The sequence below is a fragment of the Anoplophora glabripennis genome, unplaced genomic scaffold, assembly GCF_000390285.2.
Source record: "Anoplophora glabripennis isolate ALB-LARVAE unplaced genomic scaffold, Agla_2.0 scaffold530, whole genome shotgun sequence".
Classification (NCBI taxonomy): domain Eukaryota; kingdom Metazoa; phylum Arthropoda; class Insecta; order Coleoptera; family Cerambycidae; genus Anoplophora; species Anoplophora glabripennis.
Window position 1 is genome coordinate 261,090 of NW_019416648.1, and position 16,172 is coordinate 277,261.

Consider the following 16,172-nt stretch of genomic DNA (forward strand, 5'->3'; position numbering starts at 1 on the left):
AAATATCTGGGGTTCTAATCAATATTTTGGAATAAAACAACATGCAAAATTAATTCTTATAAAAAAACAGATGTTTCATTAGTGATTTCGTGTTTGGAGGTTGCTACCCTTATTTTTTATTTCAATAAACTATATTTTTCAAACATTTTTTGTATATAAAAAATTCATATTTGTTAAAAAAAATTAAAAATATAACTTATGTAAACAAATTGGCAAAATTAAGTTCTCGAACAACCCCCTAATGAGCGAAAAATGTCTATACGATTAGAATTTACATTACAAAATAAAAAGTTTTTACTTTTTCTCTAATCATACGAATAATTTGTTCTATTAGCCTCAAACGGATTTAAACGGATGCAAACTATTCCTCATGTTCACCCCAAAAACAGTATTTCTGTGACATCTCAGGCTCTAATCAATATTTTGGAATGAAACGAAATGGAAATTATTTCTTATAAAAAAACAGATAGTTCACAAATAATTTTTTCTATCGGTCTAAAACGGATTTAAACTGATGCAAATTACCCCTGCTGTTCATCAACTACCCCTGCTCTTCATCCCCCAAAAAACGGGTTCGGTAATTTCCACTTTGTTTCATTCCAAAATATTTATTAGAACCCGAGATATCACGGATATACTGTTTTTGGGGGTGAACATCAGGGGTAGTTTGCATCTGTTTAAATCCGTTTTAGACCAAGAGAAAAAAATATTCGTATGATTAGAGAAAAAGTTAAGAAATTTTTGGCACACTAGGGAAGTACTAGGGTGTTGTTCGCGCCCTAAAATGAGAAATTATTTTTGTCAATTTGTTTACATAAAGCATATTTTTAATATTTTGAATCAATATGAATTTTTTATATATAAAAAATGTTTGAAAATATACTTAGTTTTCCTGAAATAAAAAATAAGGGTTGCAACCCCCAAACACGAAATCACTTGTGAAACATTTTATTTTTTTAAAAGAAGTAATTTCCATTTTGTTTCATTCCAAAAAAATTTATTAGAACCCGAGATATTACGGATATACTGTTTTTGGATGTGAACATCAGGGGTAGTTTGCATCTTTTTAAATCCGTTTTAGACCAAGGGAAAAAATTATTCGTATGATTAGAGAAAAAGCTAAGACATTTTTCGCACACTAGGGGATTACTAGGGGGTTGTTCACCCCCTAAAATGAGAAATTATTTTTGTCAATTTGTTTACATAAATCATATTTTTAATATTTTGAATCAATATTAATTTTTTATATACTTATAAAAAATGTTTGAAAATATACTTAGTTTTTCTGAAATAAAAAATAAGGGTTGCAACCCCCAAACACGAAATTTCTTGTGAAACATTTTGTTTTTTAAAAGAAGTAATTTCTATTTTATTTCATTTCAAAATATTGAGATGTCACAGAAATATTTTGGGGGTGAACATGAGGGGTAGTTTGTATCCGTTTAAATCTGTTTGCGACTAATAGAACAAATTATTCGTATGATTAGAGAAAAAGTAAAAACTTTTTATTTTGCAATGTTAATTCTAATCGTACAGACATTTTTAGCACACTAGAGGGTTGTTCACCCCCCTAAAAAGAGAACTTTATTTTGTCAATTTGTTTACATAAATCATATTTTTAATTTTTTTTAATGATTTTTTTTATATATAAAACATGTTTGAAAAATATAGTTTTTCTGAAATAAAAAATAAGGGTAGCAGCCTCCAAACACGGAATCTAATGTAAAACATTTGTTTTTTATAAGAAGCAATTTACATTTTATTTTCATTCCAAAGTATTGATTAGAACCCCAGATAATTAGAAAAAACTGTTTTGGGGGTGAACTTTGAGGATGTATTTCACCCCCTAAATATGTTTTTCCGCCGATAAAAAAATATGTCATTTTTTTATGTTCTACAACATATATAAAAATATGGGAAATCGGAGAGTTCGGGTTAGGGTAGTTTCCTTGTTAGATCCTTCTTCGTTTGATTTAACCTAACAATAATTTTAGGGTAAATACTTACATATACGTACGTACATGTAAGTACTATATAGTAGTATATATGTACGTATATGTACGTATATACTACCTAAGTTACTTAAATTTTACAACTTACCTTCAATGTGCGTTTATAAAACCGGCAAGTAAATGGAAATTTAACATTTCAGTTCATTTTCATTAGACAAATAACACCTACGTTAAACTATAGCAACACCAAATTCCTTGCCTTTAAAAACCTCTGTTATAATTTAAAATAACTTGTTACAAACTATTTTATGTTGTACTTACCCGTTATTTACGACTTTGCATTTGTTTCATGTGTCATAACCTAAAAGACATCTGTCAGTTATATGTGTTTTTATCTAATACTGACTTTTGTTTATAATAATTTTGCATAATTATTATTAAAAATGTCGACAAAAGCGTCTTCAAAAAACAACGAAATTGCAATACGAGTATTTGCTAAAAATGGTTTTAATTCCTCAATAACATGCACGTTATATCTTAATAGTTAACGTTAACAACTCTGAAATAACATAACTGTTATTATGATAAAATGAGATACATACTCGGCCTGATGTCTGCCTCGTCTTACTTATCACTTTTTCCAAGTGTGCATTCCAGGTAAGCTTTATTTATTATCCAGTATCAATCCTACATGTTTCTGGATCCTGGAAAACTGAAAACACCTCTACCTCTACCTCTACTATTGGCTTAGAGAATACATTGATTACTTAGTTTTAAAATTTAAATTAAGCAGCATGAGCATTTCTAAAAATTCCTTAATTTTTCAAATCTTAATTATCTGTCCCACAGTCAGTGGTCTAATTTGGAACCATTATTATTTGTTAATATTTATTAATGACTTAGTGAATTTAAATGTTCCAAATACTTTTTGCTGATCATACCGCCTCTTTTGTTCGTAAATGGGTGCTAAATTCTGGATAACTCCCGTATACCTATTATTTGGAAACGTAATTTGTATTTATAATCTTAACCCAACTCACCCCTCGTGTGACTCAATATGTACACTCTATACTGCTAGCAAAGTTACTCATTTAATTAATAACGTGTATTATAAGGCACGGATAATTTAATATGGCTTGTCAGACGCAATGCCGACAAAATATGTGCTCATATTTCACAAATTACGCACCGCCAGGCTGGAATATCATATTAATATAAACTTTTCAGCCGAAACGAACGGTTAATAATACTTACGAAATATCTGGGTGCCGCCGTAATAAAAGTACAAAGCAAGTGTGAACTTTGGCAAATGAAGCCGTGGGTGCATCGGGCCGCAAAAAACTTGAGCGATTTATCACAACTGATGACGGTACATTAATATCTTGAAAGGGATGAAAGTAGCTTTATAAATCCCCTGGGCGCTTGTTGTTTCAGTTTCGTTCTGCGGTAATGTCGTACAGGATGTTGCGGGTCTAACGTGGCAAAGTTCAGTGAGAAATAGATCACACAAACCAACCTCCGAACATTCCATTTTACCATTTACCTTTTTACGGAACTGTTTTTTCAACTTTGACTGAAATTGTAATTCGCTACTTTGGAACTATTATACAGGGTGTCCCGTTCATGTTTCAAGAAAACTTATGTGCAAGTTCCTCATGGGAAAATAATGGGGGGTAGTTTATGTAATATTTTTTCTTAGACGCCCTATTTTCGATATACAGTGTGTTGAAGTTGTTACTTTCCAAATGGTTTTCCTTAATTATCTTTAAATTGGCTAAAGATAAAAATGTCAAAATTTGTACATGAGTAAACATCAACTGTGCGTTAAGAATAATGTTCAAACGGTTTCTTTCTGAAAAGCAGTGTCGTCGATACAGGTAATGGGAAGGGTATAATCGAAAAAAAATGTTAGAAATCAAAATTTGTTGCATTTCTAAACGGTTTTGTAAACTCTAAAGCATACTACAAAAAAGGGATACTTTTTGAAATTCGTTAGCATGTACCATTTTCGAGAAAAATGAAGTTGCATTTTTATGCTTACATAAAGCAACACAAAAACATTGCATTAGCAGAATATTAAATTGAAAGAGGATATGTAGCGATTGTCTCATTAGATGTAGTGAGTTAGTAGTAGTTAGCTAAGTAGTTTAGATTCTCACAATACAATTGATTTAGAACTACTAAGACAAGATCAACAGGATGATGCAGATCTTATATTTTTTAATAAAAAATCAGAGTAACAAAAATTGTAAGTATTTGTTGAAACAAGACAATATACCTTTCTCTGAAGAAAGAGTTTGGTGCGAAGTTTATTCTTCACCCAGAATTTATGTTCCCAAAAACTTTCGATTTAAAATATTTAACGAACTTCATAGAATTTCTCATCCGCGAATACGTACAACAAAAACATTAATAAATTCAAAATATTTTTGGCCATAAATGAATGCAAAGATTACTCTATGGACAAAAGCTTGCATAGATTGTCAAAAAGCTAAAATTACAAGACATACTAAATCTCCAATTAACTCTATTATTATACCAAAGGGTCGTTTTGAACACATTCATATTGACATTAACATCACAAAATTATCGTTATATTTTGACAGTGGTTGAAAGATTCACTAGATGGCCTGAAGCTTATCCCCTGTTTAATGTTAATACATAAACTATAGTAAAAAAACTGTTTAATGAATATTTTTGTCGTTTTGGTATACCCAATACTATAACAACAGATCAAGGATAAGTTTTTGAGTCAAAACTTTTTGAAGGAATTTACAAGATATTTAGGTTCCCATCGGATTCATACTACTACTTACCATCCGCAAAGTAATGGACTAATAGAAAGATTTCATAGAACACTTAAAGCTGCTCTGATAGCAAAATGCGAAACCAATAATTAGGTCAAAGAACTACCTACAGTTCTTTTAGGAATAAGACCATCTATTAAAAGTGATCTAGACTGCTCTTCAGCAGAACTAGTTTATGGTCAACCTTTAAGGGCCCCATATTCTTTAAATAGTGTTTTCCGCAAAGACAAATAATTTCAAAAATTTAATAACTGAATAATCTAAAGCTTATCAAATAATAGGAATGTTATGTCAGGCCACCTGAGTATTTTCAAAGACGCCGCAGTAAAACGAATAAACAGGTGCAAAAAACGATCAAACCATCAAGGTTTTAGGTACTGAAATCTACGAAAATACTAACTTTTTTATATATAATTCCACATGTAAATATTCTTATAACATTTACTTGCTTAGTCCTACATATAAAATTGTTTACTTTTATTTATAAGTACGTGAAAATAATTCTTAAATGTGGGGTTAGAATAACAGCAAACGCATGTTTTACAAACGCTTTTTTAGTTATTATTTTATTTGAGTAAATTTAAATGGTAACAATGAATAAACAAAACATCAAGGATTTTATTTTTGTGCTTACTTTTGTTCTACACGTCTTACTTTTAAAGATTTCAGTACCTAAAAAAGACAGAAATTTCACTATTTCTCGGCCAGGAATATGGCCACCTTAAGACTACCAGGTGAATTCTTTATCAATTCACAGCAGAGCATTGACACTTATCCTGTACTCACTGGTTTACGAGAGACTTTCGCTAATATTAAACCTACTACGACTAGTAATCATTCAAATAATAAACCTTTTATTTCTACAAACTTGTTAACCTGTAAATACATATTTTTAAGGTCCGAAAAACTTAAATCTTGTTTATTACCTAAGTATGAAGGTCCTTACAGGATTATTAAGAGATTCGACAAAACATTTAGTTATTTTCAAAGATAATAAAGAAATGGTGGTCAGCTTAGATAGAGTCAAACCTGCATTTATGTTGGCAGAAAATTTAGAAAACACGTCATGTAGCAATTATCAAAAGAAAAAGGTTACATTCGTTTTAAATTGATATATTTTGAGTAGCTGTAGTGATTGTCTTATTATTTATCTTTGTATATAAGATTTATTTATTTTTTATCAGATCATCTAGTGTCTGTGTAGCTAAGGAAAATTATTGACAAAAAAAAACAAGATTTTGTATTAACAGAAAAATAAAACATAACAATATTTTGAGGCCTCATCCTTTGCAAATTCATTTACATCAGCAAGAATTTAAAACATATTATTTATGTTGCGATAAAAGTACATCGTCAACATAAAATTGCCTGACGTGATATTTCCAACCTGCCAGACGTGATCCTTCCAGCCTACCCGACGTGATACTTCCAGCCTGCCCGACGTGATACTTCCAGCCTGCCCGACGGCGACGTGATACTTCCAGCCTGCCCGACGGGATCCATTCAGCCTGCCCGACGTGTTCCGTTCGACCTACCTCATATAATACATCCGACGTGTACATTCCATGTGGCCGAAGAGGAAAGCCAAGAGGAACCTCACCAGAAGCAAAACGCCCGACAAAAAGGAACACGAAATTATCACCAGTTTTTAGAACAAACAAAAGCAGTTTGAAAATAGGGAAGAAGAAATTCAAGATTTAGCAATTTAAAAAATATATATAGTTTGAATGAAATTTTATATTTAGATATCAGACGTTACTATTGAATGAGCTGAATACGTATAGCTACCACTAGTATTTGCATTTAAGATTACAATTTTAATTTTTTACGTATCACACAAAACAATTAAATTGTAAAACATTTTATTAAGTTAAAGAAATAAAAAAATTTAAATTTAGGTTTAAGCTTGTTGTGAAATAACATTTAAAAAAGTAAATCAAAATTAACTAATTATGGTATTTAATTTTAGATTTTGTAAATTACTACACTGCCACTACTAGAAAAAACAATTGTTAAATGGACTGAATTGTTGATGGACATGAATGCTTAAAAAAAGTGATAAGAATAGAAAAATATTAGGAAACAGACTCGGAGACAAACAGAACAAAATAGCTGCACAATTAAATAAATGAGCAAAACTGAAATACTACAGTAGATACTGAAATTATCCCCCATTTGCTTCTATGCAACTTCATTTTTCTCGAAAATGGTACAATGTACCGAATTTCGACAAGTATACCTCTTTTTGAAGTATGCTTTAGAGTTTACAAAACCGTTTAGAAATGTAACAAATTTTGACTTTTAACATATTTTTTTTCGATTGTACCGCTCCAATTACCTGTATCGATGACACTGCTTTTCAGAAAGAAACCGTTTGTACATTATTCTTAACACACAGTTGATGATTCGTGTATAAATTTTGACATTTTTATCTTTAGTTGATTTAAAGATAATAAAAGAAAACCATTGGAAAGAAACAACTTCAACACACTGTATTTCGAAAACAGAGCGTGTAAGAAAAAAACGTCACATGGACTATTCCAATTTTTTTGCATTAAGGAACTTGTACACAAGATTTTTTGAATCATGAACGGGATAGGGTACAAACTTTAAAGGGTGAATCTTTGACTAATTTTAAGATAAAAAGTTCATTATGAACATGGATCTGCAACGACTTGGTTCTTGAGATTGATTTATTGTAAATGTTATTAACTTATTTGTAGAAAGAGTTTAGTCTTCGTCTTGTAAAGGATCTAAGTTTGTCACATCGCAATACAGTCAATAAAAGATGCATTTTTCACTTGTTTTTCAAAAAATCTTAATGATTCAACTTACAAAATTCAAACGCAGGTTTAACTTTAAACCATTTTTTTTTTTACAAAACGGCTGCTTTCAGCGACAAATACTAAGAATACCTTTTGTACGTAGAATTGAATGGAGAATAGGTATGTTAAAAATGACATACAGTGCGACACAAAAAAGTTATGGTTGTTTAAATCCAGATACAACACTGTATGTGTCGCCCTCTAACATTAAACAAAAACTAAGTAAATATTTGAGTTCCTCATCATGAATACTCTCAGTTTTACGAATTTCGACAAATTGCCATGTTATTGAACAAAAATATAATCAAAATACCAAATAAAATTTTTTTTTCAAATACCAAGCCGTTAAAGTTTGTACAAGTACTTAATAAACATCTTGTGTATATTTAGCCAAAAATTCGTATGAATCTCCTGTGATACATTCACAATCCTATTAAACTAATAAGAAATCTCAGGGATAAATTGATACTATAACGTTTGATAGCACGCGTTTGATATACCATGTGTCCGATTTTAATCGATGCACTTGAATATCTGGTCTGTTCAGTTCATTTGGGGAAAGCGGCTGCTGATCTTGAATTTGACCTTAACAATGACCTTGAAGATCAATTGAAGAGCAATTTAATAATTTTAAATGGAATCCCCTATTTTTTTACCCTGGAAATGGATCCGCCAGAAAATTTTACTTCTAGATGTGATCTCAACTTTGATCTTGCTGTCAGAGTCACAACGAGTTCAAATGATTCATCTCTGAAGCAACCTCGGAATAAGATATTTGCCCCCAAAGTCGATAGAATGTTTATCAAGTTACTCAATCACGACTCTTTTTGCAACATACTCGGGTGTCGAATTGATCGCTTTTCCAGCATCAGAAATACGAGTACCGATATAAAAAGAAAGAAAGTCAACCTTCAAATGACCTTCAAGATCACCGGTACATGGTCCCTAACATCCTTAAAAACATTTCTGTAGGTCATCAAGGTCGATTTCTGTAGTCTTCCATCAAATGACCTTGAAGGCCAAGGTCAATAAATCTAAGGCCATGATTAAGAACCTTGATGAAAATCTTATGGACATTTATCTTATTCCGAGGAAGATAGTTTCAGGGATGTCGAATCATTTGAACTCGCTGTGACTTTAAGCGCAAGGTCAAAGTTGAGATTATATTCGAATGTAAAATTGTATGCCGAATTCATTCCCAGGGTAAAAAATAGATGCTTCCTTTTAAAATTATGAAGTTGACCTTCAATTGACGGTTAAGGAAGCAACCGGTTTCCCCTAATGAACTGAACAACTTTCATTTAGGTAATTTTTGGAACGAAGGCTTCATTGACGAGATATTCACGTGTATCGATTAAAATGGGACTCTTGGTATATTATTTCAGAAAATATACAATACTGTCTGACAACAACAACTACAACAACAGAAGTGGCAGCACCAGCAAGATCAATAAGAGCAAGATAGTATCAATATTTTGTTGACAGCAAAGCGTTACGAGCGGTAAAATAGCACAGTGTGTTTTTAGCAACAATTCAAAACTGGAATAATTGTAACAAAAGATTTGTAGATACTTCTGCAATTTATCTACAACTAAAATTAATAAAATATTGCTTTGTATTGCTTGCTTATTTAAAATAATGTACGTGCTAAAGACGTGCCATATTAAGACATTACTGTAAATAGTCTCCACGGATATGGCACTCTTTTGTCGAAATTTTCCATGACCGTCTTTCATAAATTCGATTGAATTTCGTTGATACAACGGTCAATTTCCTATTTCAAGGTGGTTGTGGGCTTATTGGCCCCAAAGGAAAAATCCAACTGTGTTAAAACACATGATCTAGGCGGTCAATTCTGATCACCAAAATGGAAAATTACAGAACCAGGAAATAACTAATGCAGTGAATTGTTCCTTGGCATGTCACTGTTTTGTTGAAACATGTTTTGTACATGTCGCGATAGCGAGTACCATTAATTTTATTGGCTGATCAGCTGCATTTTCGATCCAGCCCAAAATCCGCACCAAACAATGACACGTCGTAGATACATTTGTTTCTCAACAATCACTCGTGGATTTTCTGAACACAAAATGAGACAATTTTGTCGAACAACGAAGCCATCAAGATGAAAATAAGCCTCATCGCTGAAGATGATTTTGTTCGAAAAATTGGTATCCACTTGTCCCATAATCCATTCAACGCACATTCTTCGATCTACGCGGTCAATAGGCTTCAGTTCTTGAGTCAATTGAACTTTAAAAGCATGAAGATGCTAATTTTTCATTAGAATACGCTGTAGAGAGCTTCTTGAAATGTCCAGTTCTTGACCACGGTACCGAATTAATGTTCTTGGACTTTCAACAACACTTGAACGACTTGTTGAAGGACGTCCAGTGTTTAAGATCACTAATTGATTCAGTCTCCCTGAATTTTCCAATTAATCTCTTCACAGTTGATGAAGTTAAATAAAAATTCCGACTATGTTTTGTACGAAATTTGCGAACTGTAGCTGCTAAACCTTCATTATTTTTAAAATGTTGCTCAACCATGAAAACGCGTTGTTCTTTCGTGTAACGCTTCAATTTTAATAACCCTGAACTGCTAGCTGACACGTAGTCTTTTTTTCATTTGCAAAATCTTCATTGACAATCTGGGATAACTACTTTTTGCAATCAATTTTTTTATAGTAGGTAAAATAGACTATATATATATATCTAATAATGTCTATTGCATCTTCGGGATCGTAAGAGATTAACAGTTGATTAAATTAATGTAAGTTGTATACTCTGTTAAATACGATTATTGTCCAAAGAGAACAGCAATCTAGAAAAACTTTCATGAAATACATTTTTTTTAATGTTAAATTTCCGGATTAAGATTTTATCTTTTTTCGTTTTTAAGATTATTTCCACTCTTTTCATCGAATTTAAAATGAAACTTGATTTTTTTCTGGTTAATAAACACTAAACATGTATCAACGGATTCGAGAGGAAATAAGAAATCGAACTGAATAATAATATTTACATTGAAAAAACAAGAAACAAAATAAAATAATAAATATTAATAATGGTCGTCGAAAGGCTTTAGTCACTTTAAAAAAAGGCTTTACTGAAGGTCCGATAATAGTTTTTATGAATTAATGTGTTTTAACACTTGGCAAAGGTTTCCTAAACTAACAAATAGTATCGATGAGACTAAAGACCTCATGAAAGATATTTTGATTTCTTTTCTGTAAATTATTGTTCTCCAACATTTATAATTTTGCCCAAATTTAAATCTGTAACAATTAAGAAATAGTAATACCTATCGCATCTAATTTGAAATACTCTCTATTCGTATTTAACACCCATAGTAAATTTTCCATACCACTTTTCAGAAATTTCTTTTTGTTAACTCGAAGTAGACACATTGTAAAATAAATCTAACTCCAACTAAATATAAATAAATATTTACAAATAATTACTTACGTCATCGAAGATAGAACGTCAATTCTATAGACAATTAAAAAAATATTGTTATAATTATGAATATATGAAATGCTTATGATTATTTAATTACGCTTTATATTCTTCCAGTAGTTATAATGATTGTAGACTTAGTGGTTGCTAGCAAATTAATATGTTTTATGCTATTATGCTATATTTTTAGGTCGATGTTAATACAATGAAGCCAGAATATATATGGAATATTAGTCTAAATCACCATAAAGTCGGAGAAATGTTTATTGTATGTGGGGTTCTTTACGCCGTGGACAGCGTTACTGATAGAAACAGCAAAATAAGATTCGCGATGGATCTCTACAAAAATACTTTACTAGATGTCAATTTGGCCTTTTCTAATCCTTTTAGGAAGACCACCATGTTGGGGTACAATCCTAAAAATACGGTAAGTCCGCTTTATAATTTGAATATAAATTTACAATATGCTTGTTATTACTTTAATTAAATACAGTTAACACCACTATTGGGATTTCGTTTTTCAAAAGATTTTCGATTAAAAAAATAAAAACGAAAATCGAAATTTAAAATTTTTCGTCGGTAACTTTAAAACGAGAAAAGCTAGCTCAAATTTCTCTATTCGTCATCAAATTCAGTAACTTTCTCCTATTTTGACCGACCTTGTACCTCTTAAGATAACGAGATGATCTCCCAAGGGTGTGTCTCGAAAAACAAACAGCCCATATAGAACATTATGAATTTGGATTTCTTATGTTATATTTCTGTTCCTATAAGATATATAAAACGCGTAAATGTTCTTAACACTTTTATTTTTTCGTAAAACAGTGGCTTTTTATATTTTTTAATGTTATATTTTTTAAGGAATATGCCATTGAAATGTGTTACATTAGTTTTATAAGCTGAGCTGTCGGATAAGTCAAAGTAAGATTGATACTTACAAATCTTGACGCCCTCTTATCTGATAAATAAAAAAATTGTCTTTATTTTCATTTTTATTATTATACTTTTTACTTTTTTGTCATTGTTATTTATTAGATTTATTACTTTTAATACCCCATTAAAACAATTATTTCGCCAATTGGCGGTATCGACCGGGTTGTCTCTTGGTCGCGAAAGGTCTAACATCTCCTCAAACTGTGGGCAATGGCAACAATTAAATGCTCATTATATCTAATGGTAGATTGTATGTTTTTACATCACTTTCATTTTTACCTTTTCAACAGTTTAATATAGTTTGTATAGAAATTTGTTTCCTCCCGTTTTACAGTAGGAGTCATAAATTATTGATATACAGTGTTTTCTGTTATGTGGTAAAGGTCATGTCAGGACGTCAACTAGAAGCGATACATTTTAAAACAAATATATATTTTTTCTCTTTCCTGAGGTTTTTCAATTTAGTGCTGATTCGCTGACCGTCTATAAGTTAAAAATATACCGTAGGTAAATATAATTTCTACATTTGGACAAGGTGGGGCAAAAGTAATTACCCAATTTAAATTAAGTTCAAACTAAGTAATATAAATAAAAAAAATAATAAGTATTATTATTTTTTATTTTTACACAGACTTGACAATATTTTTCTGAAAATGATATCGACCAAATAATTCCATCATTCAAAGTTATGGTCCTGGCAGTGATTTCAAATCTTGCACCGGGACACTACGGATTACTACACATACCAATTATAAATATCGGTCAGAGGATTCAATTACCACTTCCAGATTTTCTTCTGGAGACCAATATGTTTCTCGAAATGTCAAGAAGTCAAAACTAATGACGTAGCAACCAACTCGGAACATTGTTCAACCATGCATATACGTTGTTTTTTCAAGTGAAAAGATTAAAAAAAATATGGATAGTTATGTCAAGGACTCTCGATGACCATACTAAATCCACGAAATGAGGAACTAATCACCTTAAAAAGAACACAATTTTGTTTTGTTTACGCTAGATGATGTTGTTTGACTGATATCTTTTTCAAATTATTAAACTAATGAAAGTTAGAAGTTTGAGTAAAAATGAAACAACGTCAACTTTTATTTTATAGGCAGCTTAAGTTGAGTAATTTTGAAACACCCTGAACTAACTGACAGTACTGTAATATACAGGGTGACATGGAAAAAAGAGCAATGCATAGCATCACATGATAGAGAACGTCGTTTGTTTTCGAGATACAGTGTTAAAGAAATGTTGGAAAATATTTATTTATTTTTACTACTTACAATTAAGTACGGACAATTGGTACATAATATCCTCTACAGGTTGCCAATCATTGGCGGAGGATATGACACAAAAATTAAGAGGAACTTTTAATAGGTATTGCAAAATGTTAAAATAGTAATTTTATAGAGCCGTATTAATTTATTAATTTGATTTAAGCATAGAACCAACCATAGAACTGGTTGGCAACCAGTAGAGGATATTATGTACCAATTTTCAGTACATTCCCTCCACTTAATCGGAAGTAATAAAAAAAAATATTTTCCAAAATTCCTTTAAATTATTTTCAATGTTTTTTTTTTAAGAAAATTAATTTATGGAATAATCGGAAAAAGTAATAGTAATGTACTTCCTTAATTTGCTAATTATTGAATTTTCGGATACTTTATTCAAGTAGGGTAAACTGCATAGTTATTGGACGTATTTGTTAGTTACTGAACGGTTTAATATTAGTTATTGGACACATTAGATAACTGAAATTCTATAAAAAAACACTTTAATAGATGTCTGATCACTTAATAAAAATGTTCCTTGCGTATTTGTTTAAACAACTCATAAAGCCTATCTATTTCTTCTTTCTCTTCTACCTCATTTTCAATTTTTTCTTCGTCAGATTAACCTTGTTCATTTTCAACGTCGCTATCTTCATTCTCTAAAATTTCATCATTTTCTGTTTTGTAGCATGTGACATAGATATAAGTCGTCATGTTCTTCTGGAATGTGAATATGGTGGTTATTATCCGGACAGAATTTCCTCCTCCTTTTCTGATAAAACTGTAGGAGGTCCAAATGAGTCTCAATGACCAGGATTTTTTAAACTGAATTCTATTGTTGATTTTGGTATTCCGTATTTTTCTGATACACATCTGTAAGATCCTTAACTTGATTTAACTTCACCTACAGCCTTTTCCACTAAATCAAGATTGTAGTTCCTTTTCTGAGGCATGATGGAAAATACCCCTCTAGGTTATACAGTAATTGGACAGGAGAAGATAATTGTTGGACACCCCTGTCCAATAACTGTATAAATAGGTCAAATGAATGAGATAAAAATAGAGCTTTATTAGAGTAACATAGGTATGTGTTAAAGTAGGATAAATAAATCACACCAAGCCAAAATTACAGTTATTGTACACTTGTCCAATAACTAAAATTCAGAACACCATTGATATAGTTATTGGACATAAACTAATTATTATAAATAATTGACTGTTCCTTATAAAAAATACACGTTTCAGTAAAATAAACCTGCCTTTAAACATTTAATAACTCAAATTTCTATTAAATCGCTACAGCTTCGAAAAATATTGCACAATGTAAAATTTGTGTCTTAACGAATTCTTAAGAAATCTGCCATGACAGATCATCACTGCAGATTTCTGTAATTTACAGAGACATCTCGAGAAATGTTCACCGCGACTACAATTATTTTCAAAGAATAATAATAGATGGTGCTACAGTCAATGTTTATTTAAAATAAAACTAAGTGAAACACTAAATAGGCACCTTCGAAGTGTTCATGTCCAATAACTATCACTGTCCAACAATTGTACGGTTTACCCTATTAATTTTTTTTAAATTACTTCTGAAAAATTTTCATATAACAAACGACATACTTTTCGTTAATTTTAGACATATCTTGAATGAAGAAGGATATAAACATTCAGTTTTTTCAATTTATTTTATGCTCTTTGATTGCTGCAGCTAAGATATTTTTATTACACAAGACCTACAGTAAACTTTGAAATGTTTTGAAACCGCCAATATTTTCGATATAGGAATTTAATTTTTTATATCCACATTTACTTCTTTCATATTTACCATTTGGCATTTTGTTAATTTTCTGACAAACAAAGGACAGGGACAGGGGGGCCATGCCTGAAATATCATGTGTGCTGTTTCAACTGACTTTGAGTGGAGGCCACACATATCACCATCCTACATTGACATTTATCGTGCCTTTTACAGAAATAAATTCAAACTTTTTCATACTATAAATTTTCCTTACCTAATTGATAAGGTTTATTCACCCTGTCAAAGTTTCTTCTGGTTTATCAATAAAATACCTCGTCCTTATTGACTGCTAAAGGGTGATTCTAGAAAACTGAAATCGTTTGGTACAAATAATGTAGATGTAGAAAATTATTTTGTAATTGTTAATAATATGTCATTTTTAAGATGAAGTAATTAAGTAATACCGTTGTCACTTTTAGGAACTTTATTCATGGGACAAAGGTAACCAGTTAACGTATCCTGTGCGATATCATGATATAGGGTACAACATCACGGGCAAAGACGATAAGACGGATTCGTTAGAAAATCCTAAAGCATTGGGATCGACTGGGTTCACGGTGAACCACAGAGATGAGCATGGTTTCACTTGAGGAGTTAGACACTAAATAAAGCAGTTCATGCAAAAGAAGGCAATTATTTAGCATTTATTTCGAATAACAGATGTAGAACGAATGAGCTATGGTTGTGAATAAAATGCTAAATTCTTGTTTTAAATGAATAAGTTAAAAAACTGTAAATATTTTAATATTATTTTTTATTCAAATACAATTTTGCATTATATGTACGTTTGTATACTTATTTAGAATAAATTTGATGTTTTTTTTTGTCTGAGTTTCATTAGTTTTATTATATTTTATTCGTAATATGTTTCATTAAGATTCAAAATACTAATATACATTTCTTTTAGGACGCAGGATTCAGTTCAATTTTTTTATGTATTAATAGTAACATTGTGAATGTACTTACTTAACCCATTACGATAGTCCAGTTCGTAATCGAAGGTCTGATTTTTTTGGATAATCACTTATGAATTTTTTTTTTCATAAAAAAAATTGGCTATGTAGTTTTACTCAGCATCACTTCATACTTCAGTACTTCAAATTGCATCTATTTAAA

General features: G+C 30.8%; 1 protein-coding gene across 1 annotated transcript in view; it reads left to right on the forward strand.

Annotated features, from left to right (window-relative positions):
• The window catches only part of LOC108911691, a 90,479-nt gene extending 74,599 nt beyond the window's left edge, over window positions 1–15,880 (forward strand). Inside the window, exons 15-16 of the mRNA XM_018716682.1 lie at window positions 11,233–11,469; window positions 15,476–15,880. Of these exons, the coding sequence (XP_018572198.1) occupies window positions 11,233–11,469; window positions 15,476–15,646 (408 nt within the window). The 3' untranslated portion in view covers window positions 15,647–15,880. The remainder of the gene's footprint in view (window positions 1–11,232; window positions 11,470–15,475) is intronic.
• The last annotated feature ends 292 nt before the right edge of the window (window positions 15,881–16,172 follow it).